The 27,008-nt window shown below is 38.2% G+C and overlaps 1 protein-coding gene across 5 annotated transcripts in view; it reads right to left on the reverse strand.

Annotated features, from left to right (window-relative positions):
- STAU2 (staufen double-stranded RNA binding protein 2) overlaps window positions 1-27,008 on the reverse strand; it is a 247,285-nt gene that overhangs the window by 79,294 nt on the left and 140,983 nt on the right. For 4 of the 5 annotated variants that reach the window (XM_074355041.1, XM_074355040.1, XM_010951387.2 and 1 more), the window contains one exon: window positions 16,094-16,207. The exons of the other annotated variant lie outside the window; for it this stretch is intronic. In XM_074355041.1, the coding sequence (XP_074211142.1) occupies window positions 16,094-16,207 (114 nt within the window). The remainder of the gene's footprint in view (window positions 1-16,093; window positions 16,208-27,008) is intronic. 5 annotated transcript variants of the gene reach the window in all.

Here is a 27,008-nt window from a genome sequence, read left to right on the forward strand (position 1 = left end):
TTTGGCCATTATGAATGCTGCTGCTATGAATATTCAAATACACGTCTTTGTGTAAACATTTGTTAATTTTTCTTGGGTAGATGTATGAGTGGAATTGCTGGATCACGTAGTAAGTTTGTTTAACTTTAAAAAAAACTGCCAAATTGTCTTCCAAAGTGGCTGTACAATTTTCTATTTCTACCAGCAATCCGTGAATGTCTGTTTCTTCACATGCTTGCCAACATTTGTTACTGTCTGCCTTTTTCAGTATAATTATCTTAGTGGGTATGAAGAGGTATCTTGTATTGTGGTCTTACTTTGTGTTCTCCTGATGGGTAATGAGGTCGAGCATCTTCTCAGGTGCTTTATTAGTCAGTTGTATATTTTCTTTGATGAAGTGTCTGTACATATCATTTATTCATTTTAATTGCATCACCTTCTTATTATTATATTATAAGAGCTCTTTGTATATTCTAGATACAAGTCACATTTCAGATATATGATTTAATATTTTCCTCTAGTTGGTGGCTTGTCTTTTCATTTTCTTAATGGTGCCTTTTGAAGCACAAAAGTTTTAAGTTTTGATAAAGTTCAATATGCCAGTTTCCTCTTTTATGGACTGTGCTTTTGATGTTGAATCTAAGAAGTCTTTGCCTAACCCATGCTCATGGAAATTTCTCCTATGATTCTTTCAGAAGTTTTATAGTCTTAGTTTTTACTTTTAAACCTATTATCTATTTTAAGTTAATTTTTGTACATGGCTGAAGTAAGGATCTAAAATCTTTTTTCCCCCCATATATTTAACTTTTCCAGTACCATTTGTTGAAAGGACTATCCTTTCTCCATTTAATTTCCTTGGCAGTTTTGTTGAAAATTGATTGAACATAAATATAAACATTCACTTCTGGGCTGTTCCTTTTGATTCTCTTCCCTTAACCTACACGTCTATCCTTATGACACTAACTTGAATAATGTAGCTTTATAGTTAAATTTGAAATTGAGTAATGTAAGTTTTCCATTTTTTTTCTTCCTTTTCAAAAGTGTTTTAGCTATTCTGGGTTCTTTGCATTTCTGTATAAATTTTATAATCAACTTTTCAATTTCTACCAAAAAAAAAAAAGCCTGCTGGAATTTTGTTAGCAATTGCGTTGAATCTATAGGTCAATCAGATGAAAACCTCCAACTTAACAGTAATGTCTTCTAATCCATGAACATGGACTGTCTCTCATATATTTAGATCTTTAATTTCTCATGCAATGTTTCTTAGGTTTCAATGTATAAGTCTTAACGCTTCTTTACTTAAATTGATTCCTAAGCATTTTATTCTTTTTGATGCTATTGTGAATGAAATAGTTAAATTTGTTTTGAATTATTTGCTTCTAGTATATAGAAATACAACTGAATTCTGTGTATTGATTTAGACCCTATAACTTCACTGAACTTGCTTTTAAGTCCTAATAGGGTTTTTGTTTGTTTGTTTCTTAGGATTTTCTACATACAGGATCATGTATCTGCAAATAAAGGTAGTTTTGATTCTTCCTTTCCAAGCTGCAAGTCTTTTGTTTTTTTCTCCCCTGCCCTCCTTATTGCACTGGCTACAATCTCTACTATAACGATGAGTAGAAATGGTGAAAGCAGGCTTTGTGCCAAAACCTAAGGGGAGAGTACTTCGTCTTTCACCATTAAGACGACATTAGCTGTAGGTTTTTCATAGACGTCCTTTATCAAGCAAGGAGGTTCCCTTCTGTTCCTAGAAGGCTCAGAGTTTTTAATTAGAAATGGGTGTTGGATTTTGTCAAATGTTTTTTCTGTGTTTCCAGAGATTATCTTGTGGTTTTTCTTCTTTATTAACAAGATTAAACAGCAACTGATTTTCTGACGTTAAATCAACCTTGATAATGTTTAATTCCTTTTTATATGTTTCTTGATGTTGTCCACAGTTCGTGAGGCTCTGTTAGTATTTTTCATTCTTTTTTCTGTTATTCTGCTATCTGATCATTTCTTTTGATCTATCTTGAAGCCCAGGTGTTCTTTCTTCTGCTGTCTCAAATCCCTTGCTGAATTCAATCCCTCTACTGAATTTTTCATTTCAATTACTATTTTTTTAACTCTAGAATTTCTATTTGGCCTTAAAAATTTTAGCTCTTTATGGAGAGTCTCTATTTATTGAGTTATTTCACTATACTTTCCTTTAATTCTTTAAACATGGTTTCCTTTACTTTCCTGAACATACTTACTACAGCTGCTCTGCATTCTTTGTCTGCTGAGCCCAAATGTTTTTTTTCCAGGGAATACTGGTTACCCTTTCCTTTCTTTGCATTGCTTGTAATTTTTTTTTTTTAAACTAGAATTTTAGGTTCTATATTGTAGTAACTCTGGGTTTTAACGTTTCTCCTCAGGATTGTTGTTGTTACGGTTTTCTTGCTTGTTTATTAATTTACCTAGATTAAATCTATGGAATCCATTTCCCCACAGCACATGATTGCTTGTGTCTCTTCTCAGTTTTTTAAAAAAATTATTTCCCCTTTTATTTTGAAACCTGGTTTCCTAGGGGTCACCCTTGTGTCTGCATAACTTAGTGATCAGTCATTGCTGGACCGTGGTTGTGCTCAAACATCCTAAGCCAACACAGCTTCTACTCTCGACCAATGAATCTGTATTTGGGTTGGGGAGCACATTCAAAGTTCAGGCAGTTCCCACCCTCGCTTTTACTTACTGCCAGGCCCTCTTGCATTTCCTCTGTATATGTGCAGAATTTCACAGTCAGCCAGGGATGTGTAGATAGCTTGAGCTCTCTCTGGTCTCTTCTGCATGTGTATGAAGACTTTTGATCAGCTGTATTGAGTTTATCAAGGCTCCTTCTTGGTATATCACTTTCTGAGTCTCCCTGGTAAATTTCTGGCTAGTCTGTTTGTCCACTGTTGATCCCAACCAAGACAGTCACCTCAGGCTCACCGAATGCTGAATTGGCGCATCCTGCTTGTTTGCCACTAAGGTGTCTACTGTTATTCACAATGCCACTGGGAATGGGGTTTTCACATTCCACTTCAAATCAAGTAAGGCCGCTCCTTCAGTGAAATTGCTGGTTTTCATGGATCTCCTTGACCTTGCAGAACTAATGTGCTGACTGAGTCTGTAGGTGGCGAATGAAATCGGCTACAGGCAGGAACACCACAGAATTCTACCTTTCTTTACCTTCTTGCCCAGCTCTCATTCTGCCATATTGGTAGCCTGCCCTTAAAGCTGTTTTTAATTGCTCTGTTTCTTTCCACCGTACTCAGTTGGTCACTAAGTTCTGCTGATTTTTTCTCTGCAAGGCTGTTTTCCTTGCCATTTTTAGAGTCAACCCATCAGGGTAACCAGCTCCCATTCATTCCTGAATTACAGTGACAGAAGCCTTCATCAGTCACTTCTGCATCTGGCTACTAGACTGATCTTACAGACACCAGTATAATCATATCCTTTGCTCCTGACTGAAGCATTGTTCTTTGCTGCAGAGAACATAAAATTTATTCTGCTCAATCTAGCTGTCAAAAATGTACTCAACTGTCTTGATCTTATGCAACAACATTTATTCCTGGAGCTCCCACAAAGTTGAGTTTTTCTTCCCCCACATATTCCTTACCAACTTCCATGCTTCTATTTTCTCTCATGCTGTTTCCCCTATATAGAAAGCCATTATAATTTGTCTTTCAATTTATAGTCCATCAACTCCTAAAAGAAGCTTAATAAGGTAAATTCTTCTGCCCTTGATCATTTCCGTACTCCAAAGTCATTTCAATATTCACATATGCATATATGGATTTCTAAAACATTTCTGACACTACATCATGTTGCTTTGAAATCAGTCCTCAATTGTTTTTGTATATGTTTTGTTGTTTCTCCAACTTTTTTCCTTTTAAATACTTTATTATTTAGAGCAGTTTTAGATTTACAGTAAAATTGAGCAAAAAGTACAGAGAGTTTCCATATACCATCTCTAACTTTTGATTACACTCAATTTGAGAGCTTTCCTTATTTACAAAATAGGAAATACTTCTTTAGCATCTAGTACAGTGGTAGAGATACAGCTGGTGTTTAGTACATGACTGCTCAATGAATAAACTAAAATGCTTCTTAATTTCCTATGAACGTTTTCAAAAATCTTTTAAGGGAAATGATCACTTTAGTATGTTTTCCCCATCTCCCTGCCTTCTTGAAGAACTTAACTCTTATGTATACCTCTGGAAGCGGAAATGATACTAAAAATATTTAATAATTAGTATGGCATAGACATCAACCAAAAGAATCAGACAACAAAACAGTCCTGAAAACTCCTGATGGCTCAGGAAATGATCCATTAGTTCCTAGATTGTGGGGAGGTCCCAGGGGTCCTGGACATGAGGCCATGAAAACAGGGGATGAAACATGGGGCAGAAACTATCTGCCAAGTGATATGAAAGGATTTAAACAGTTTAACAACTGGTACAACCATATCAGGGGAACAGACTGAATTTCAGTGCTGCCAACAAGGAAATTGGTATCTGGATTTTATAATGACTACAGAATACAGTATCTGTAAAATGAACCTTTGTCACTCATGACCAGTTTTGGATTTGGAGAGCAATATGAGAACAATGAGTTTCAGAGATGCAAGGTGCAACTCCCAGACTCCCTTTGTCCTAGGAAGTCTTTCTGTAGACATGTGACCTGGGCTTCACCAATCAGATGCATCCACATAAGCTTTGGTTCAAGAACGAGCCACAATAGCCAAGAGAAATGAAAACTTACATCCAGAACACAAATGTTCATAGCAGCCTTATTCATAATTAGCCAATGAGTGGAAACAACCCAAAAGTCCACCAACTGATGAATGGATAAACAAAATGTGGTCTTATCCATGAAATGGAATATTACAAGCCATAAAAAGAAACGAGGTACTGATATAGGCCACAATATGAATGAACCTTGAAATGTCCATATAGTACGTTTCACTTTGTAAATGTTATACAAAGTCAAAGAAGCCAGACACAAAAGACCACATACTATGGGATTCTATTTGTCTGAAATGTCTATACTAGGCAAATCCATAGAGACAGAAAGTAGATCAGTGGTTGCCTAGGGCCGTGTGAGAGTGCGTGTGTGTGTGTGTGTGTGTGTGTGTGTGTAGGCGGGGCGGATTGAGAGGAAATGAGGAGTGACTGTTAGAGCACTACAAGATTTCTTTTGGGGGTGATGAAAATATTCTAAAATCGACTGAGGTGATGGCTTTGCAACTCTGTGAATGTATTAAAATCCATTGAATTGTAAAAAAAAAAAAAAGGAAGGGAAGGAGGGAGGGAAAGAGAGAGAGAAAGAGAAAAGGAAGGAAGGAAGGGAGAAAGGAAGAAAGGAAAGAAAGAAAGAGAGTGAGAGAGGGAGGGAGGGAAGGAGGAAGGAAGAAAGAAAGAAAGGAAGGAAGGAAAGGAAATGCAAGGTGCAGACAAGAACAGAAAATGGCCAGAAGCCATCGCAAGGCTCAGTTAGGCAGTATAAGATCAGCGAGAACAAAAGGACCAGCAGGCCAGGGCAAACACACACGGCAGAGCCTAGGGAAGCAAGCAGGAGCCAGGGCTCAAGGCAAGGAGAAGGTAAGGAAACGCTACATAAGGATTGCAGCAAACAGTTGTCTAGGAAGCAGAAATGTATCAGCAACAAGGAGACTAACAGCCAGGTGACTGTGTCCCTGAGCTGCAGATTTTCTTACTCCGTGCTTCCTACTATGGCAAGAACCTACGTAAAGGCAGGACCTCTCTCTGCGTATGAGGTTGGGTGAACCAGCTCTGAGGCCTATCAGCGTATCAGTCGTTTAGAGTGGGAAATGTCAGCGTGGGTCTTGCCACAGTGATGATACTTCTTACCAGAAGGGACCAGGTTTGCTGGTAGCACATCCCTGTACAGCCTATGAAGGGCAATAGAGATATTTTAAAATCACTTTGTTGGCCCCTTATTATTTAATTTCACATATGTTAAATATTTGGGGGTTTAAAGATGTCTTTATATTCCTTCCATCAGAAGATGCAAAAAAGGAGCCAAGTAACCAAAGAGTATTTAAAGAAAAAAATAAAATGGGATCTGAAAAAGGCATTAACCACCAAGCTAGAAACAAAGAGACCAGGTCAAATAACTATCAGCAATGAAAGAATAAAATAGAAAATTCTGAAAAATAGCCAGCAACTGGTTTGTCTAAAAAGGAATTTTGGAAATGAGGAGAGGCATGACTTAATCGAAGGTGTACTGCTAAGAGAGAAGGTTACTGTTTTTTTGGTTTTAAATAGTGTAGTAAATCATACATAACACCATAATCTGAGTTTACGAGGAAGGTAATACTCTCTAGGTTATAAAAGAGAGCCCCAGTAGGCAATCATGCTCTCAAATCTGTGGCCTAGGGAACTATATTCTATTGATCGTCACTTTTAAAAAGTCTATTTAGGCAACAGTTTTCCACTATAACTTTCATATCCATTTAGCCAATTATATGCATATGGTATTTACTGGCTCAATAATGTATCTGGTTATGATTCATTAGTATGAACTGTTAACAGAAAGGTTTTTTAGGCTATTTCCCCAGTGATCTTCAAATCAACATCAAATATACAGACCTACAGAATGGTAGGAATATCAAATTCCTATTTAAATAATTTGAAATTAGAACACTGAATTAAAAATTAAGGAACTAGTGACATGAAACATGCTTGCAGATCCAAAACTGAACAAAACTTATTCGAGAGAAAATCTAGAAAACACCCTTGGGCTCTATTTATATTTGATTTATCCCCTATGAGATCATGAACATGAAATTATCTTCAAAGAGACAGTCTGGTGTGAAACACTGAGCTACAGGTCAGGTGAGGTACAGAGCAAATAACCACATTGAAAATTGTCTTCAGTGTAGATGGGAAAAGTAATGTTTTGTAAAACCTAAAATCTCACACTTTCTGTTGATTAAAATAGCTGTCATTCATCACTTCGGGAAAGAAAAGCAGGAGAACGAAAGCAATAAGGTCAAGTCGTGGGTTTTGACTATGGTCCAAAATCACTTTATAGGTTAAGTTAATAAGTCACTTGTGTGCACAATATCACTGCATATATATAACCTCTTAGAAATGTGGTCATGCTGCACTACACGTAAGTGAAATTATGAGTCAGTTATAAAATACATAATATTCAATCTTCCCAACTACCTTCCCCTATAACTCACTGTTGGTTCTGGAAACTGCTTATGTATCTGAAATGAAGAAGTAAAAGATCACTATGGAAACAATAGAATATCCCCTATTACTCAAAAAAAAAAATGCAGCTATGAAGTGTTTCTAAATGGGATTTCAAAAATAAGACAAAAGTAACCTTTGCTCCAGGCAAACTTTCTTTCAATGCTTTGATGAACACTGATGAAGAAAGACAATTATTTTTCCCTTACAGAATGAAATTGGTTTCTATTGTAGAGTAAACAAATACAAAATTCACAATCAAATCTGTGTTATATAACATGGGAAATATTTCCAGAAAATTGGCTTCTTTCGGAAAGAGAATGAACTCTGAGTGACATGTAACATTTGATACAAAACTCAAAAGGTGCACGCCTAATGCTTCTTCCTTCTAGCTCAGGAATCAGATCAGCAAACTTTCTGTGTCAAGGGGCAGATAGTAAATATTTCAGGCGTCGCAGGCAGTAAAGTCTCTGTTGTAATTACTCACTTCTTCTGTTGTGTGGAAGTAGCCATAGACAATCCCTGAAAATGTGGGCATGACTGTGTTCCAAGAAAACTTTCCTCAGGGGCACTAAAATTTCAATTCCATATAATTTTCCTACGTCATGAAATATTATTCTTCTTTTGATTTTTTCCCAACCATTTCAAAATCTAAAAACCATTCAGGAGTAGACTGGATTTGGCCCATGGTGATTCCTGTTCTAGTCCACTGAGTAATAACTAGCCAGTGGTGAGACGTCATTCCTGGTAACTTTCCCTCCTGAAATATTTTTTTGAAGGTATGACTAATTTGTGACTGTGTGTGGTGATGGATGTTTACTAAACTTGTCACTGATCATTCTGCAATATATACATATATGAAATCATTATGTCTGTCTACCTAAAACTAATCTAATGTTATATTTCAATTATACCTCAGTTAAGAAACAGCTAAAAAACAAAAACCAAAAAATGCTATGTGAACTACTGGACTAATTACTGAAATATAAAATGTAAAAAAAAAAGATACGATTGAGTTCATTAACTATAAAATATATTTGTGTAAAATGGGAATTTCATACAATAAAATGAAAAGTCATCAGAAGCAATTTTAGTCCTATAGTCATGGGATAAGTTTCAGATAGAAGAAATATTCTGAAACACAAAAATCAACAAATATGAAAGCACTTTCCCAAAACAAACATTAAGATTGATGTGTCTATTTACTACCTCTCTTAGCATCCGAGTTCACAAAAAGTTAACAAAAACCAGCTGGCAGCTCCAGAACCCCCTAGAAGCTGCTAGTGGCAGTGGTCATGCTCTCTCTTTCAACAGTCTATGGCCCTCAGCACTGTGGCTTGAGACTGGAGTAAGTGAAACAGTAAGGTTCAAACTGAACACTGAATCTCTGTAACACAAAGAATGCCACCGCCCTACTGCACGTACCTCTAGGATAATGACGTGAGGTCTGTTATTGCGCAGAGTCACTGCAATGTGTCCTCTATGTTAATAAACAGCTTTATTTGTCTTGGGTAATTTTGCTCAAACCTATGAAGTCCGTGCCTCTGTATATTCTCAGGGATGTAGTCCCAAATGACACTATTCAGTGACTACTGACTTACACACTACACTGGGAAATGCTAGAATCAGGAGACAGCCCTGGAACCTGAGAAAAGTAAGTTAGACACCGAGAAGGATGTACTCATATACAAGACAGGTCAGAAAAATTCAGAGTTACAAACAGGTCAGTAAAGAAATTAACGGAGATGTGTGACGGATTTCTAATGACAGTCAGATGTATTCAGAGCATGTAAATACTCTGAGGTCAACATCTGGAAGTCCTCAGGATGCTCTCAGAAAAGCCATCTAAAGCCATCACCAGAGAAAGCATCCTGGGCCAAACATTTTGCTTCTCCCACAAATTCTATCACATCAATTCTACCTAATACAGGTCATTCTCATTTTTCTTAGAAATTCAATTTACTTCCATCCTATAAACATGTATGCAGTGACTCCCAAGAGCCAGAGCACAGACACAGAGAATACCAAGACAAAGGAGACACCGCCCTGACCTCACTGGAGTCACTGCCCAGTGGAGGAGGCCAATGTGAAAACCAGTGATGGGAAAGCAGTTTGGTAAGTCTAACAGCAGGGTGATGTACAAAGTTGGCTTGGGGAAGGCTTACTGACCGGAGTGACATTTGGTTGGATCTGATGGATACAACAATGAAAGTTCCTCTCATCATCAAGAGGAGAATGGACCAGGCCGAGGGAAGAGTGCGGAGAAAGACAGATGCAAGAGAGCATGAGACGTGGGAACTCAACTCTGCCGGGGCATGGAGTGTAGGTATAAGTTAGGCACAGGGTGAATGGTCAAGGATGAGACCTGACACATAGGCAGGGACCAAGCCGTAATGCCCTTGGAGTTCACCCTGTCCAACACACACACTTGAAATGTGGCTAGTCCAAGATGAGACGTATGAAAAAAAGATAATATATCTCAGTATTTTAAAGAGTAGATTGCTGGTTGAAATGATACTTTAGATATATTGGGCTAAATAAAATACATTGCTAAGATTAAATTTACCAGTTTCTTTTTATTTTTTAAATGGGTCTACTAGAAAATTTAAAATTATTTATGTGGAATTTTATCCCTTATGTAGCAGTCCTTGTGGTGGATTCCTCGACAGCCACTTCACCCTAAGCATTTAAACTAGTAGTGGTCTCTTTTCTCCTGCCAGTGGCTACATTAGACCATGGGCATGTGACGACCCCAACCAGGCCTGAGCTGTGAAGGAAAGATGGCTGGAGGAGCTCCAGACACAAGTGTCTTTGCCCCTGAAGAGAGACAGCAGAAGATCCGATCTCATGTTTTCTCTTAGATGTGGCTATGCTTGCTGCCTGTGACAGAGAACTCCTGGGGCCATCTTTCCATGACACAGAGGATACAGCAGAGGATAGTAGGGTTAAGAAGTGAAATAACCTGACTCCCTGTTGACATTATTGAGCTGCTTTATCAATCAACCTTGGAGTTCACCCTTCCTCTGAACTTCCTGTTATGCGAGATAACAAGGTTCCTTATTATTCAAGCCAACGTGAGTCAGGTTTTCTGTTACTTGTAGCCAAAAGCGTCCTAGCTGATACAGTCCATCAGACTACAGAGCAAGGTAGTAGTGGCACTCTCATTTACGACCACCTAGCACTGCAGAAGCTCTGTACGCAGCCTATGACCAATCGCTGTACTACTGTTGTGATAGCGTACGTTTAGACAGTATGTGTGAAGGCTTTTCTCTTTTCATTTTAAATTACTATACAGCTGTAAGACATTATGAAACAATTACTCAGGCAGAGAGACTTTTAATTAATCAGAAAAAGAACTATGAGCAGAATTTAATCAATCAAAAGTGGAAGAGAATACTCATAAGATTTGTAAATTGTTACCCTTAATGGGTACCCTTTTGTTGAATTCTAGTCAAAGCACACACATCAGGAACAACTCAGTTTGATTTCACCAGTCTGGACATAAACCCTTAGCGGTGATGTAGCAAATGAAGCAAATAAGCAAATGGTACAGCTTACACCTCACAGAGTTACCATGAGAATTAAACAGAATAGCTTATGCTGAGCCTAGCACAGTATCTAGTACATGGTAAACACATTATATACAAATCTGGTTCTTATTCAAACTAGTGGTCATCAGTGTGGGGAGGGATAGGGGTAGGGGATGAAGAGGTACAAACTACTGGATATAAAATAAGTAAGCTACAAGAATATATTGTACACCGCAGGGAACATAGCCAATATCTTATAAAAACTATAAATGGAGTATAACCTTTAAAAATTACGAATCACTGGGCTGTACAACTGAAACCTACACGATACTGTAAATCAACTATACCTCATTAAAAAAATAAAATAAGTTTAATTCTCATTTCTTTTCTCTAGTGAAATTGTTGATTTTTAAAATTCTAAGTAAAGTGTTAAGTACGCATGGTCATGTATTTGATACCATAACCTCGCTTAGTTATGACTTGAGGTCAGATTACAGCAAACACTAATATGCATGTTACACTTCACTGGCTAGTTAGTTCTTGGTTAGGTGGTTGACTTATTAGTTCATTCTTTTATTTATACAAAGCAGGCGAGATCCAGAGCTAACCGAAACAAAGCAACGTAGGCAGTGAAAACACTATTCACCAGAAACTGAGCTAAGTATGTCGACGACTCTATGCCTGCTGACCCAGGATTTGTGAAATTGGTGAGACTGACAATGCAGTCTGAATGGAGATATATAAAAAGAAAATACAAGGGGGTAGGGTTGAGCTCAGTGGTAGAATGAGTGCTTCGCATGCATGAGGTCCTGGGTTCAATCCCCAGTACGTCCGTTAAGATAAGTTAATTAACAATAAATAAACAAACAAACAAACAGAATTACTTCCTATCTACAAAAAAAAGAAAGAAAATACAAAGATAAGGAAGGAAGTTTATGACTTTGAGGCTGTAACTAGAAGGTGACTGCTGTACCTAAAAGAGACAGAGAGGGAGAGCTACCTGTTAACACTTAAGAACAATGAAGAAAGATGCAGAAAGGGTATCAGGCCCGTGGGGGAGAATGGACAGTATCTGTTGAGTTGTACCAAGATCTGTATCTGTAAATTTAAACTCCGTTTATATTCAGGACAATTAAACATTGTAAATTAATGCAAATTTATAATATCACAATTACTGTGATGAATAAGGCAAACACATGTAGAACATTCTCACTCACACACATGGGGACCTCCAGACAGACACTGCCCTGAGTGTTCACTGCTAGGATGAGACTTCAGAGTTCCCAAATGGGAAACAGTGGCCTACAGGCCCTACCCTAAACTCAGACGAGGGTAGGCTTAGACAAGTTTTTGGACACTAATAATTATTCCAGGAGGTCAGAAGCAGGCTTAACCAGCCACTGGCATTCAGAGGAGCTCTAAACCAGGCTATCAGTTAAATATAGGGCACTTCCAAGGTGGAGCCAACGCGCACAGAGAAAACAGGAAAGGAAAGGGGATGCCAGCCTCCCAAACTTCACTGGGGTCAGTACCACATGAGTAACTGGTAAAAGAATGTTTGGCTTTTTTATTTTAAGTTAGATTTATTGAGGTATAATCTACATACAGTAAAATTTACCCCTTTCAGTGTACAGTTCTGTAAGTTTGACGAATGCATACAATCGTGTTTCCACCACCACAATCAAGACAGAATACGTTACAACCACCCTCAAAACTCCCTCATGACAGTTTATGGTCGATCCCGCCCGTCCCCTGGCAACCACTGCCCTGTTCTTTGTCTCTACAGTTTTGCCTTTTCCAGGATGTCATACACATCGAATCTACAGTACGTGGCCTTCTGAGTCTGGTTTCTTTCATCTATTATGATGTAATTGTAACAATGCCAGTGAGACTGGGACACAGTGAAAAAGAGAGTGGCAGGAATTCAAGTTGGAGAAGTGGAGGGGGCCACATCCCATAGGCACTGGTATCCACAACAAAAACTCTGGATTTACAGTAGGTGTGATTAGAAGCCAGTGGAAGTTTCTGAGCAGCCGAGTAATGTGATATGATTACCTTAAAAATAATTTTGGCTACTGTGTGGAAGACTGCCCAGAATGGAATAAAAGTAGAAAAAAGGAAGCCAGTTTAGAGACTACTGCAGTGGTCTGGGGTAAACATGATTGTGACTTAAACTGGAATTGTAACACTGGAGGTGGTGAATAGCGGTCAGATCAGAGATGTAATTTAGAGGAAGAGATGCCAGGACTGGGTGTAGCACGTGGAGGGGAGCAGAAGGCAAGGAGGCTTTAAGGTGCTTGGTTTGAGCAACAGAGTAGATGGTGGTGTCATGCAGGATGGATAAAAGAAAAGGAGATAAAACATAAGAGGGAAGAGCAGGTTTGGGAGGGGGAGAGGGAGAAACAAGAGTTCCATACACTTGGATATCATCAGCATATAGACACTGAGTCTCTTCCCGGACCGTTCCGCTTATCTCTACTGACCCTGGTAGAGAAATTTCATTTAAGCTTCCCTGTGCTATTCCTCTTAATACAATGAGTGAATGCACTGGTAGGACATTCAGTCTCCACTTCACTGGGTTCCTAGAGTTATTATTATTTTTTAATTAAGAAGATAAGCTGTAAAGGTTCAAGGCTAGAGAGCTCTTCCATTTCTCACCCTCATTTTCTGTACAGGTAAGATCAAACTGAGTTTCACAGAAAGGATTACCTATAAACTTCACATAGACTTTTTTTCAGAATGCTTATTCTCTTGGTCAATCGCATTGGCTCAAATGAATTAAGAATAGAAAATGTCTTTTAAATAAAGCAATTTTTCTTGCTTTTAAGTGTTTTCCTGTTTTTTAGTATTTACAAATTAATAGGTGAAGCAGCATTCAGGGGTCCACTTTTTCCAACCTGTGAGATCAAGCTTATGCTTTTGGGATGGCAGAGGAGTATTTCTGCTTAGACAGAATATCAGTATGAGGAGAGGGAATATAATATAGAAAAGCCAGAGGATGTGGAGTAGAGGTTTTCTGTGTCTGCTTTCCTCTGGGAGCCGAATTATCCAGAACAAGGGAGGTGCACTGATCACATCACCACCCTCACGCTGCACCTCTGGGGCCGCCAAAGTAGAGCGTCTGAGATACAGGATGATTATCCTAGTCATGGCTCCATCCATCCATCCATCCATCCATCCATGTGACCCTTATTGCCACATTTCCTAGAAGTTTTTTTATCTTAAAATTCCATGCAAGCTTGTCATCTATGATGCACTTCCATTTACTTTAATATAAAGAAGTCTTTATTTACTTACCACTGAATAACTGACATTCCAGAGAGCTGCAGAATAAGACCACTGTGTACGGTTGTGCTGGTTGTGCACTGCACGCATTGAGGGGGAGGGCATTCACGTTGTAGTTATTGAGGACTTGTATCTTATGACCATTTTCTTTTTAATAGCAGTAAAGTGTTTTAAGGAAAAGGTATCTTTTTTCCTAATTTGTTAGAGTGCCATAGGGTACTTTGAGTACCATGACATTTGAACTTGGCATGAGCCTGAACCAGTCTTATTACTTTACTTATGAAGAGGCCAAGTTTCAAGAGGTGAAGAGACAAGGTCCCGGGTAGTTCATGGCAAGTCTGGGTTTGATGCCAGTCCCCATTCCCAGTCCCATGCTCTTTTGTGGGAACTACCTCCACTAACAGTGAGCTGCTCTTCTCAGCGCACTCTCATGTCCGCTCAGCCGAAGGACACACCTTTGCAGGATGGTTATCTCATACTGCTCTGGCCATTTGTTTCTGCCATGAGTGGATAGAGAGATATGCCACAGCTAGACTTCCTGCCAATTATTCCAGGGGGTGCAGCTGCTGGCGTGTGAGCTCCCTGAGAGCAGGAGGCATGCCCAAGGTTCTTCTCTTGTACCGCCAGCACCTGGCATATAGTTCGGCCATGGTTTCATACAGAGGCCCTGTCCCCCAGATCCCTGCTGTCCTCCCTCCTGCAGCCAAAGCACACATCAGTGTGCAGCTCTGAGCAGCACTGGAGAGACCTCTACGCTGATTTCCAGATCGACATGCCATGAACTGCTTATGACTGGTTAGACTCATTCAACCAGGAGCAGGAAGATCAGTTACAGAATCATACAATGGGAGCACTGGAATAAACCTTGTAAGTCAACTAATTCAACTCCCTCACTTAATATTCCTGGAAACAGGATTGCAAAGAGATGAGAGAATCCACCTAGGTGGCTGCAGCTTACATATGCTGTGGTTAGTTCCCAAAACTCAAAATTTTTGACCAGTTAGATGCTGTTTCCTGAACATCACAATGCCTTGCCACCAACAATTGATGACTGAAGACCCATAATGTCAGAGACATCATGAACTAGAGAGGAGGTGTGCCCTTAAGAATGTTTTCCTAGGTCTTGTTTGGGTTGGACAATAATAAATCATGTATTTGAGAAGATTCACTATTAGGCTCTTTTATTCTCTCCATACAAGGCACTACTCAGATAGAAGGGAAAAAAAGTCAGGCAAGCCTATTAGAAATTCTCATATTTACCAGGAAAAGGATATGGAAGTAGGTTATGATTGTTCTGTATGTAAATGGTTAATTTAAAAAGCACAGCTGGTTAGTCATACAGTAAACTGTGTATGTCTATTTATTTTGACTCCAAACTAGACACTCTATGACCTAGATCATTGGTTTAGTCTAATCTGATGATTATTTTAATTGAAAATATGTATTCTCTTATAAACAGGATGTATTCTCAAGCCGCTATCCAAACAATCAAAGGAATTTGTTTATTAAGAAAATACACTTTTTAGACTTTTAGCTTTATTGCAGAAATAAAACTTTAAAAGTAAAGACAACACTGGAACTTCACTTTAATAATATCCCAAGTTATGGGAGTAAATTAGCGGTTCTGAAAGGTCACACGGTTATTTGACATGCGTTCTAGAATACTCAGCTCTCTTCAACAGAACTAAATGAGTATATCATAGTGAGACTCCAGTGTTATCTCCACTGGTTTGCTGATCCTTCATTATTTATTAAAATAGTAATTATTAAATATAAAATTAAAAATAAAAACAACACAGGGCAACCACTTCTTCCTCGCAAGGGAATTCTGTATGTAAATTAATAATGAACTGCAAACTAGAAGTCTAAAGTAACTTAAATCTCCTAAGGTATCAGTTTCCCAACACACACACAAAAAGTCTTGATTTTTTTCAAAAGTCTAGCAAATGGCACTAATGGCTAATGTATTAGGGAAAGCAAAGCTGTATGTGTGCACATAGCTTCCACTTGGATGCTCTCTGATTTCTCAGCTGGGCCATAACACAGCAAAATGTCAGTGGCATATTATACCTGGTCATGGCTGGCTTCAATGGAGCTTCCAATAGCATGGAAAGTCATCTGCACAGGGGCTAAGGTCAGACAGGTCACACACTCTTTGCCACTTTGTCTATCACAGTAGTGAACCTATAACAGAACACACGCAATCTGAACACCACTCGTAAGAGGGAGCCCGATGCAGTAGGTCCTTTTCAAAGGTTCTGGCTTTCAAGAAGAAACTCAAATGATTTATGCAGCACACAATCCACATATCTAAAACCTTATCAGGACTCAAATATCTATGGAAAATCTATTAATTCTGTTTCAAATACTTCTGAAGTTTTCAAAGAGTTTAGGAAATGCTTTGCAGAGTGCTCTACATTAGCCCAGCCAGTAGAAAAATAATTCACAACCACATGCTACACCCATCTCTTTTGTCCACCTTTTCATAACACATAATGCATAATGGGCTCCAGGGTAAGCATGAGTCAAGTTCATTTGAGTCTAATGGAATTTTTGTCAACCTGAATTTTCCTCATCTTTGACTCTATATGTGTGTGATTGCTGCTTGACTGGTAGTGACACTCATCTACTTCTACATTACAGATGCTATAAAACCACTGTTTTATATGTATGTGTGTATACACACACACACACACACACACAAACTTCACTACACCATGTTCTGCTTGGAATTTTGACATTGCAATCAAACTGAATTAAACTGAAATGATTTGTAATGTGCAGACCAAAATGAAGTTCGTATAATATTATTTTCCTTTTAGTTAAATACAACCAACTATTATTAAAACCATGTGTAAGACACTCCATATCAGAGGTAGGGGATTTGGGGGCTGGGGGAAGTGTGACTCCATCTTCCTATTGGGAACATTTCCACCCTTCCATTTATCTACTTTCAAAAAAGTTCTTTCAAGCAGCGTTTAATTCTAAGCTCATAAAGTAAAAATAGCATTGCTTTTGTGATAAATTAATGAAAATATGCCTGTATATATAAATACATATATATACTTGCATATATAATATGGATCTTATATATACTTGTATATATAATACAGATCATACATAATACGGATCCCTGAAGGCAGGGAAACTTTCTGGAATCTATAAAAAGTAGTTTAGAGTTCAAATCAAGTCAACATACAAAGCTTTGTTTCCTAAGTACTTTAAAGATTTTGCTATAAAAATATTTTTTCCAAATTAACTTTGGGGAAGAAGATTTGACAACGGTTTGAATTCACTGGACTACACCCCCTGAGCAAAGGAAAGGTCACTCAGTGTGCATGACTTCAAGAATGCAGGCGTGTTGTTTACCACACAGCAGCCAAACATCATGGGGGGAGCGAAACTGATCATATAACAGGTTTATGCAAAAGCCAATCCATGGCGACACGATAACAGCTACAGTTCACAGCCACTTACGGCACAGTTAAAATGTTATGTCGGACGTAGCACTGTCCTAAAACACGCTTTTTAAAATGAAACATAATCACCCCCTGACATCAACTGAAAGTCTACACGGAATACAGGACACTCTCCTAAATATCCACATTGGTAGTGAGCATGCTTGTATGTCAGTCAACCAACTGCCGTCTTATTATTTCTTCTAGAGACATGAAAATTAGGGAAGACAAAAATAGCACAAGACAATTCAGTCAAAAAAATAAACTTCAACCTTCATTCCCATCAGCGGCTTGGATACTATTACTAAAAGACTGAGCTTCTCTCCTAGCTGTATCCAATTCACTGCGCACCTGTGACAACCTGTGAGCTACTGCACCTCCCTCGGACACTCGGTGTGAGTGCACGCACAGAACTCGCTTATACAAAATACACATAGAGGTGCAGGTTTGCACACAGCTCCCAAGAAAGTGTCACAGCAGCCGGTGACCGTGACAGAGATTGCTAACTGTCCTCCAATATTTTTCCACAGTAATTTTCGGTGGGGCACAGAATAAAGGTATTTCCCAGGCTCCCCGGCAGCCAAGTTAGTCATGTGACTGAGTAGAATGTAAATGAAAATTTTGTGGTAGCTTCCTAGAAACTTTTAAGATTTCAGGTGTGTACCTTTTGTTCTTCTTCTTTACTCATTTTGCTTCTTGGAATGTGGACACCACCATCTTCGACCATGAGGACTAGGGCCAAAATTTAGAGATGGTAGAATGGTAAGTTGGAGGGAATTGGGATCCTTGAAGATTTCAGGGAACACAACCATTACTCTGGCCCTAGACTGCAAGCTTCTGGACTTTTATGTGAGAAAAGAATATATATCTATTTTGTTTAAGTCACTGAGCTTTTTATTACTCACAAAAGAACCTAATCCCAGTGAGATTTTTCCAGTTGCTCCAAAATTGACACCAGGACCCAAAGCCAACAACAAAAGGAGCTCTAAGGAGCTGTCAACATTTATTCCCTCTTCCCACACCCTTATAACTGTCAACAGAGCTGGTCCAACCATAAGGAATACACAGGGTCACTAGGAAAAGGCAGGGAAATGGGAGGGAACCAATCTTCCAAGGAATACAGCATTTCCAGTGAGTGGGGTAGCTCTAAGAAAAGCTGACAGAGATGGGGAGTGCCTACACGAAGGGGAGACTGAAAGTCTGTCCCCTGGCAGTAGGTTTGCTGAGAACTAGACCCCCAGGCCTCTACAGAGAAATCCTGACTGAGTCTGACGCATTTCCCTAGCCCATCTGGAAGCACACAAAAATACAGAGACCGAGTCTGGAGATATCTAAGGGCTTGCTGAAGGAGCCCTAGGCACACAGTGTCCTTGAAAACAAAAAAGAATGAAGGAAGATGCTCACCTAGGTCTCCACGGCCCTTGAAGAGAATGAAAGAGAATCTCAGCAGAAGCCAAGGGGCTGCTCAGGCCAACCAACGCGACACCATCCAACAGTGGGGTCAGGGGCATGGACCACTGGTCAGGCCCAAAGGAAACATGGCTGCCCCTCATGGACAGAGGGAATAGGGAGAAACTGAATACTGCTTTAAGAAAATCATGAACAATATTTTATAGTAACTATAAATGGAGCATAAGTAACAACTGTGAATCACTATACTGTACACCAGTAACTTAGATAATATTGCACAGCAACTGTATTTCAGTTAAAAAAAAGAAAATCATGAACATCATCTACATGGAAACCAATAACGGACGAGACCAGGCTACGGGTGGCACATTCTCCTGCCCTTGGACCCCTGCAAGGCCTCTAACATCGAGGAGGAAGGCCACGAAATAGATGTAGAATGTGGAAGAAGGTGTCTCAGAAGCAGATCAAGCCCCTACCCCACCAACTACAAATGCTCCAAGGTGTTAGAGTGAGAGGAAGAGGAAAGAAATCAGGGTGCACCCTCATACACTCCCTCCCCCAAGTGTCTGGAGGCAGAACACCTGGCTGGCAATGGGGGGACATCAGCTTTGAGTTTTGCGGTGAACTGGGCTAGATTTTTTAAAACTAAAAATAACCAGGAAACTAAGGGATTTGCCAACGATATAAAGAAACATGAGTAAGAGATATGACAGAGCATGGATGAGAGTGGTGACTGGAGAAATAAAATCATTCCATGTTTACACACCCGCTGCACTGAGACTGCTCCCCCCACCGAACAGATGAAAATATGTCAAAAATATAGAAAACTCTTCCTTGAGGACACAACTGCAAATTAAACAAAAAGTAATAATGCACAGATAAATGGCCTTAAGCAAGAATCATACAATCAATCACTCAAAGAAACAAGTTTGATATGGCTCTTCAGTTACTTACTTTCTTCTTGGACATAAAAACATTAGAGTTCATAAAACTGTGACTTTCAAACAAAAAAAAATCTGTGAATGACATTTTAAAATTCATCCTTCTAAATCTAAAAATGCTTCCTAATGATTGAAAGCATCAGCAGAAGCCAGGAATCTTGGAACTCTAGGCTGAAATAATTAGAGTAACAAAATTCCATTATGTTCTATAATGTACAAATTTTCACAATTAATGGGAGAAATATTTCTGCTACAACAAAGCAGTGTTTCTACAAATGTGGACCTAAAAATTCCAATATGCAATGTTATGGACCTTGATTCTGATTAAAGAAAGATGAAAACAGATAATTTTAGGACATTACAAAAGTCATCTCTTATGTTTACTTTAAGATTTATTGTTTATGAATCGTATCATTTTGCTCTCTCTCATACCCTAAAATGTAAGCAACTGATCTTGATTTGTATACTGTTGTAGCACTTGTTCTGGGTTTATAACACCATCAACTACAGCAAACTGACATTTTGTTTCTTTCTCCTGGACTTACAAAAATTATTCCACTAAAAGATTGGGTCAGAGATTTCAATATATGTAAATTAAATAATGTGGCTTCCCTTGAAATTTGCAAATCCATAATAATTTTTACTTTAAATTTCTTAGTTTGATATGTAATCACATAAACCCAAAGGAGATGTTATAATTGTGCATTCTGATAATGATTCTGCCAGTTTAGAGACTTCTTGACAGGAGACACACAAATCACTTCAACTATTTAGATAACTTAAGAAATAAAGAAAAGTATTCTGAGCTTTAAAAATAATTTACATAAAAAGCTACTAGGTTTGTGAATTTTTTCATGCCCATGTGAAAACATGTGGAGCCATTCAAATGAAAATTCAAATTCCCTACCCACTATCTCCAAAAAAAGTTAAATCAGATTGTCTCCTGCAGGGCTGAAAAATTCCCTGATGTTGTAGGACTGCTAAATATTTTACGGATCTCAGCAGGGAACTGGTTAACTGCCTGTGTGTCAGATGTTTTTACCAGTCACCCCCCCGGTGGGACAAAAATGAAGAGGGTGTGAAAATGATCCATCTTTAAAGAAAGCTGCTCATGAGATCATTAAGGAAAGATAAAGGCCTGCACATTCACATGTGATACCTACACAATGACTGTGTCAAGAAAACACGTTTGATTAGCGCACCTCAGGGTCACGAACCCGGCGTTGACTACACAGAAGCAGGCAGGGATAACGTTGTAGTCCAGCGGCATAGACGCCCTGCAGGGAGGGGCAGACACAGCAAGGAGCTGAAGGACCTCAGTTTAGGACTAGACCTTAGGATACTCAAAACATGCTGGATTCTTGTAGAGTCTGCACACTGGCTGCACAAAAGACCTAAATCTTTATTAACATGAAAACTAGCAAATTCTTGGCAAAGCACAAAACAATGCTGCTTGATCAGTATTACCCTAATAAGTAGAGTAAATTGGTATTCAACATTTTTTAACTACTATTTTTAGATCACTTGAGGGCACGTAAATCATCTTATTTATTTGGGTCAACTACAGGCAATAGTAGAAATCTATGTTGTACCTATCTATTTATAACTAATGAATTAATTTATAATTAATAAATAAAAGAAGTTTCTCCATGAAAAGCACTTAGAACAATGCCTGGCTTATGGTTAGCATTAAAATAAATATTAGACATTCTTATTATTAGAATAACACATCCCATAGTAATGTAATAATATAAAAGATATGACAAGATATATAATTATGAAGAATAATATTACATTAGGATAATGCCTGTCACTGACTTTCTCTAAAGCTTTTCCCCCAAATCCTTTTCGTAACTAAAGTCAAGTCCTTTGTAACTAAAATGTAAACATATATTTAACATGTTCAGTCACGTACTGGTGTTTTAGCTGTATGAGTAATCTGCTTCACTCTGCATGCAATACGCTTGTCACATTAATGCCTCTAAAAGGACAAGTGAATGAATGAAATCACATTATACAGACTGAGACTCAGCTTGTAATTATCTTTTCTCTCTTTTAGAAATTCTATGCTCAAGAAAAGCTTTGAAAATGACATGCTTATATTTGGTGTACAAAGCCCAGCAGAGATGTACAGATTTACTCCCAGTACAAGTCACAGATAAAAACTGTCCAACAAATGCAACAACAGACGGGGTATCAGTATTGTTACGGGAGATAACTGCAGTCTTTAAGCGATGAGTTTATACATGACAAAAATCCTAAATATTTGTTCGTTGCTTTTCAGTTTCCACTGACTATGCCAGTGAAGGTCTAAGGAAGCAGCTAATCAAGATGTAAGTTACACACACACACACATATACACACACAGTTATTTTAGTTTTACATTTCCATCAAAAGAAAATACTAAGTTAAAAAGAAAAGAAAAGAAAAGACTAAGTGATTTTTAACAGTCAATTACACAGCTACCAGAAAAGGAGCCTCCCTCTTCTGTAGTTCATACTCGTGTTTTGATAAACTCACACACATCCATTTATAAACGTAAAACAAGCTACTTTAACATCTATAGGTTTTGCAAAGAAATAACTTTTTAACAAGGAATACTTTTTCCAAGGTCAAAGAAAAATTAGTTACATGGGCACTCAGTATACCACCAAAGTTAAACTAATGCAAAATACTCTGCCAAGAGGGTCAACCAATTCTACCACTTCTCATGTATTAGAATTCTGCTGTATTAACTATCACTTCAAAAAATGGATATCAAAGACAAGACCTTGCAAGTCTTTTCATTATATACTGGTTTCATTCATAATGACATTTAATTTTTTTTTTTACAAAAATACTAGAATATGTTGCCTTCTCCTCAGGAATTACAGATTTTAGGAATATAGTAAATTTGTAATTAAAATTACATTCATGATGAAAAGACTATTTATGACTTCTGCTTCCAGACAAAATTAAAGAGATCTACTTTTCTCTATTCTTTCCAGTAAGTGTAAGTAAAAGCTCTTGATATCATACATAAAACAAACATAAAAGGACTCAGAAAGGTGGTGAGAAAGAAGAAGATAAGGTAAGGATTTCAAGACCCAAAAAAAACAACAGAGTGGTGAATTTCTGCATTTTCTTTTTGTCTTATACAACCTGGACTGGATGTTAGAATATTTAGTATCTTGGAAATGCCAATAAGTATGGGGGGGGAGCCCCCAGAAAGCCTGCTCTAACAAAAGGGCCAGAAAAGGAATAACTTGGCAAGATAGAAATTGTTTGGACAATAACTGCCCTACTCCAGCCGAATACCATGGAAAAAATGGCAGACACATACCTCACCCCCATCAGCAAAGGTCAATTGGGGAGCCTAGACTTCTACTCTTGCCAGACTGGAAGGAGGTAACCCAATTCCCCTACAGGGAACAAGTGCACCCAGCCCGTGGCAGGTGCTCGATATATTTCAGTTGACTTAATAAATGAACGAACCCCTTACATTGTTAGTATTCATCGAGAATCTTTCCCAGGCCTTCACCCACTTTCCCTGGTCAGTCTTTACTTCTATGGCTTTAATTACATCTGTATACCGATGACTCCCCAATCTCTGTCTCCTACCCTCTCTTGCTGATCATCAGACCCATTTACAAGTGCTTACTGGACAAGTTAAGTGCCTTTGAAAGTCCCACAGGCAATTCAAATTAGCCATGTTTAATATGGAACTCATTAACCTTCTCTAAGTTTATTCATCACATTCACACTAAAAATATAGTCTTTCCTAAAACAGGTCACACTCATATTACCTTCCTACTTTACTTTATTCTCAAATTCTTGAATGAATTTATCCTCAAATAGTCTCTATCTTCAACGCATTTAAATCTAGCTTCCATCCTGACCAGGCCAGTGAAAGCAACCTCACAGAAGCTGATGCAAGAGATCAATGAATTCTCTCGACTATACTGTGGACACCTGCACCTCGGCCCCACTCCGCAATGACCGTTAGCTTTGCCTCAAATCAATCTCAGTTATTTTTCTACTGCATTTGTGCAAAATCACTCTAGTTGGTCTTCCTGCAACCAATCTTTCTCTTTTTTGTCTAGTTCCCCCTTCACATTGCTTGGAGAACTATCTAAATTACAAAACCACTACCTTTTAAAAAATAAGTTGGTGGTCTCTGCCTAACAGCTAAACTCAAATTCCCAGCAGCACACACACACACGTTTTTTCAGCCTCCCTGCCCACCACTTCCACTTTGAACTGTAAGCATTTCCTGAAACACCAGGCCCTTTTATGTCCTTAGTACTTGGCTTCCTCTGCCTGCAATTCCTTTTCTTATTTACCATAAACAACCACACCTCCGGTGAACACGTGCCGTATTACACCTACGACAACACTTACTACGTGGCACAGGCACTGCGTATGTTATTCCCTGCAGTGTGCTACAAATATTTTATTTTATTTATCAAATGCTTGTGTAATGTTCAAACACTGATCCCTGGAGCCAGGACTAAATGGTGGCAGTGGCCAGTCTTCTATATATTGGTTTCATTTTCCTGTCTGTCTGTCCCCAGTTTGACCATAACTCTTCCTGTGCCCACTGCTTGATACCCAGCGTGCATAGGTACTTCTTAAGTACTTGCCCAGAGTGAATAAGTAAATGTTCCATTTCCTGCTGTTCAGCTAAATCAATTCCAGTATTCAATGCAATGATATGGTGTAGCCGGATTAACTTCATATCCATTCAATTCTTCACATACATACTGAAATTATCAAAAACTATTCCTAATGTATTATCTACTATTTTTTTTCTTAATAAGAGTTTCTGAAGCTGGGAACTTTGTATCATCTTCCAACAATAGTCCTTGTTTTCTCAGACGTTTCACTATAGGACTTGATTCCGAACTTTTCTTATACTTAAACAATGACAATATTACGGATAAAGACATTTAAGAAGTTTTTCGAATATTTCTTATCTTTGACAGTTAAGCCTGCTTTTTTTTCTTTTTAGTCTTTTTTTGGGGGAGGGTAGACTGTTATTTATTTACCTTAATGGGGGGTATTGAGGATTGAGCCCAGGACCTCATGCATGTTAAGCATGCACTCTACCACTAAGCTATACCCTCCCCTGCCTAAATCTGCTTTTTGATGTGACCATGTTAAGATAGCAGAACTTTCTTAAACCTAAAATATGTCAGGGTTTAAAATTAACTAATAATTCTATATGTGGAAATGAGTATACTGCGTTACTAATAGGATGTTTTATTTGTGTAGTCTCTCAAATGTGTACTTACATAACCAAATTATGTCTTTGAATAAAATCTAAAGCTCCTTCCAGCTCAAAAGAGAATTCTTAAATGACTCAGACTCATGTGTGTATACAGTGGAAGGCATAAATAAATTTATTGATGAAATCTATGACTAAACCAAAACAGTATCCAGAAGACCATGGACTACCATGGACACCAGTCCTACCTTTAGGATGAGGCTCCAATTACTATACACATTTGGTTTAAAAGAAAATAAATATTCGTAAGGAAAAAGCAAAAGTGTGCCAGGCACTTGTGCTGCATCATAAAACAATGTATGTAATGCCTCCTTCACTATCTGATACATAACAAGGCAGTCAATAGACGTTAGTTTCATTTCCTTGTTTACTCATGTATCTCCTAATGCCTCTGGTATGTTAGAGTAGCTTTTTTCAGTGTGCAGAAATTCTTTATATGCAGTATTCCACATACTGTCCTCTTTCTCCAGGGCTGTCCTGGGTGAGAAGAGAGTAATACATTTGAAATTTTAGACACTGTGATTCATGAGAAAAATCTCAGCCATGGCTGAATGCTGTAGAGAAGGAAATAGGTAATTTCAACATGACTTAGAATGAACATGGATTACCGACCCAACAAGAAGTCACCTGATGGGTACTACAATTAATCTTCAGTTACAAAGGAAAACTATCACATCATCGCCAACCTTTTCTAGCAAGAGGACATGAAATTCACCTTTAGATGAAAAACAATTTCCTTTTCTTCAAATTGTTTAAAGAAATGATTAATTACTGATTTTCAAATAATGCCAGATAGAGTGCTAATTATGGGTTGAAATCTCTTCTGATACAAATGGAAAAGGCTAAAGATATTTCTACTTGGGTGTGACACGTGACGGCGGCCATTTTTTTCCTACACCATGCTGGCTCATTTCAGATCCACATACTATGTTAGGGCATAGTTTATGCAGTAATAATGGACTGTTTTACTCAAGGCCTGCTTGATTCTTACCTGTACTACTGTTACTCATCACAGTATGCTTTTATATGCATCAGGATTTCCTTCTTCAAATGTAATGCTCTTCTCTAAAGAGTTGGAAGTTTCAGCAAAGTGAGCTGATCTGTAATTCTACTGGTCTGTATGGAGTACAGTTATGTGATGTGTAGTATGCGTACCCTTGGGGGTTTGGACAAGTATATCAAGGCTTAAAGAAACCAAAGCCAGGAAGTCAGTTTGCATGAACGTGGGCTGCCTATTTGAAGAATAAACCTGCATTTTAGGGTCACTATAGGAAAACCAAGGCTTCAGGAGAATTCTTCCAGTTTCTCCAAGATCTTTGGAAAACAGTACACGCTAAATCCAACAGAGATTTTTAAGAAGTAACTATAAATTAGAGCAGAATCTCTTGACCCCACGCCAAACCCCTAAATGTATTTTGCTCACTGTACTCTGAATAATTTCTCATCACTTTTACAGCCATTGTGTAACAGTGTAGATGAAAATTTGGGCTCAGAAGTGACATGGTATAAGTTATGTTTCAAGGACAAATTAGAAACTTATTTCTAAGTGGAGAAGCATTATATCTTTCTCCATATTTTCCTATTAGAAATCTACAAAATTTTATTTATATTGGTCTTCAAAAAAAACATGGATCCCCCATTCCTCAAAAAAAAAAAAAAAAGCTACTGCAAATAGCCACTTTGATGATAAATGTATGTATTACAAAAAGTGAGGTATAGGGAAGATAAGAAAAAAGAGAAAGGAAAAAGGTTGATTCTCAAATTGGCCAAGCCCCACCTCAATGTAATCTGTACTGAGGTCATATTATTAAAATACGCTGTATGTCATACATGTCAAAAATAAATAAAGAAAGCCCATAACCTATAAAAGAAGCCTGCTATAACCATGTTAAACTTCAAAACAGGAGACA

This window comes from Camelus bactrianus, chromosome 29 (assembly GCF_048773025.1).
Source record: "Camelus bactrianus isolate YW-2024 breed Bactrian camel chromosome 29, ASM4877302v1, whole genome shotgun sequence".
Taxonomy (NCBI): domain Eukaryota; kingdom Metazoa; phylum Chordata; class Mammalia; order Artiodactyla; family Camelidae; genus Camelus; species Camelus bactrianus.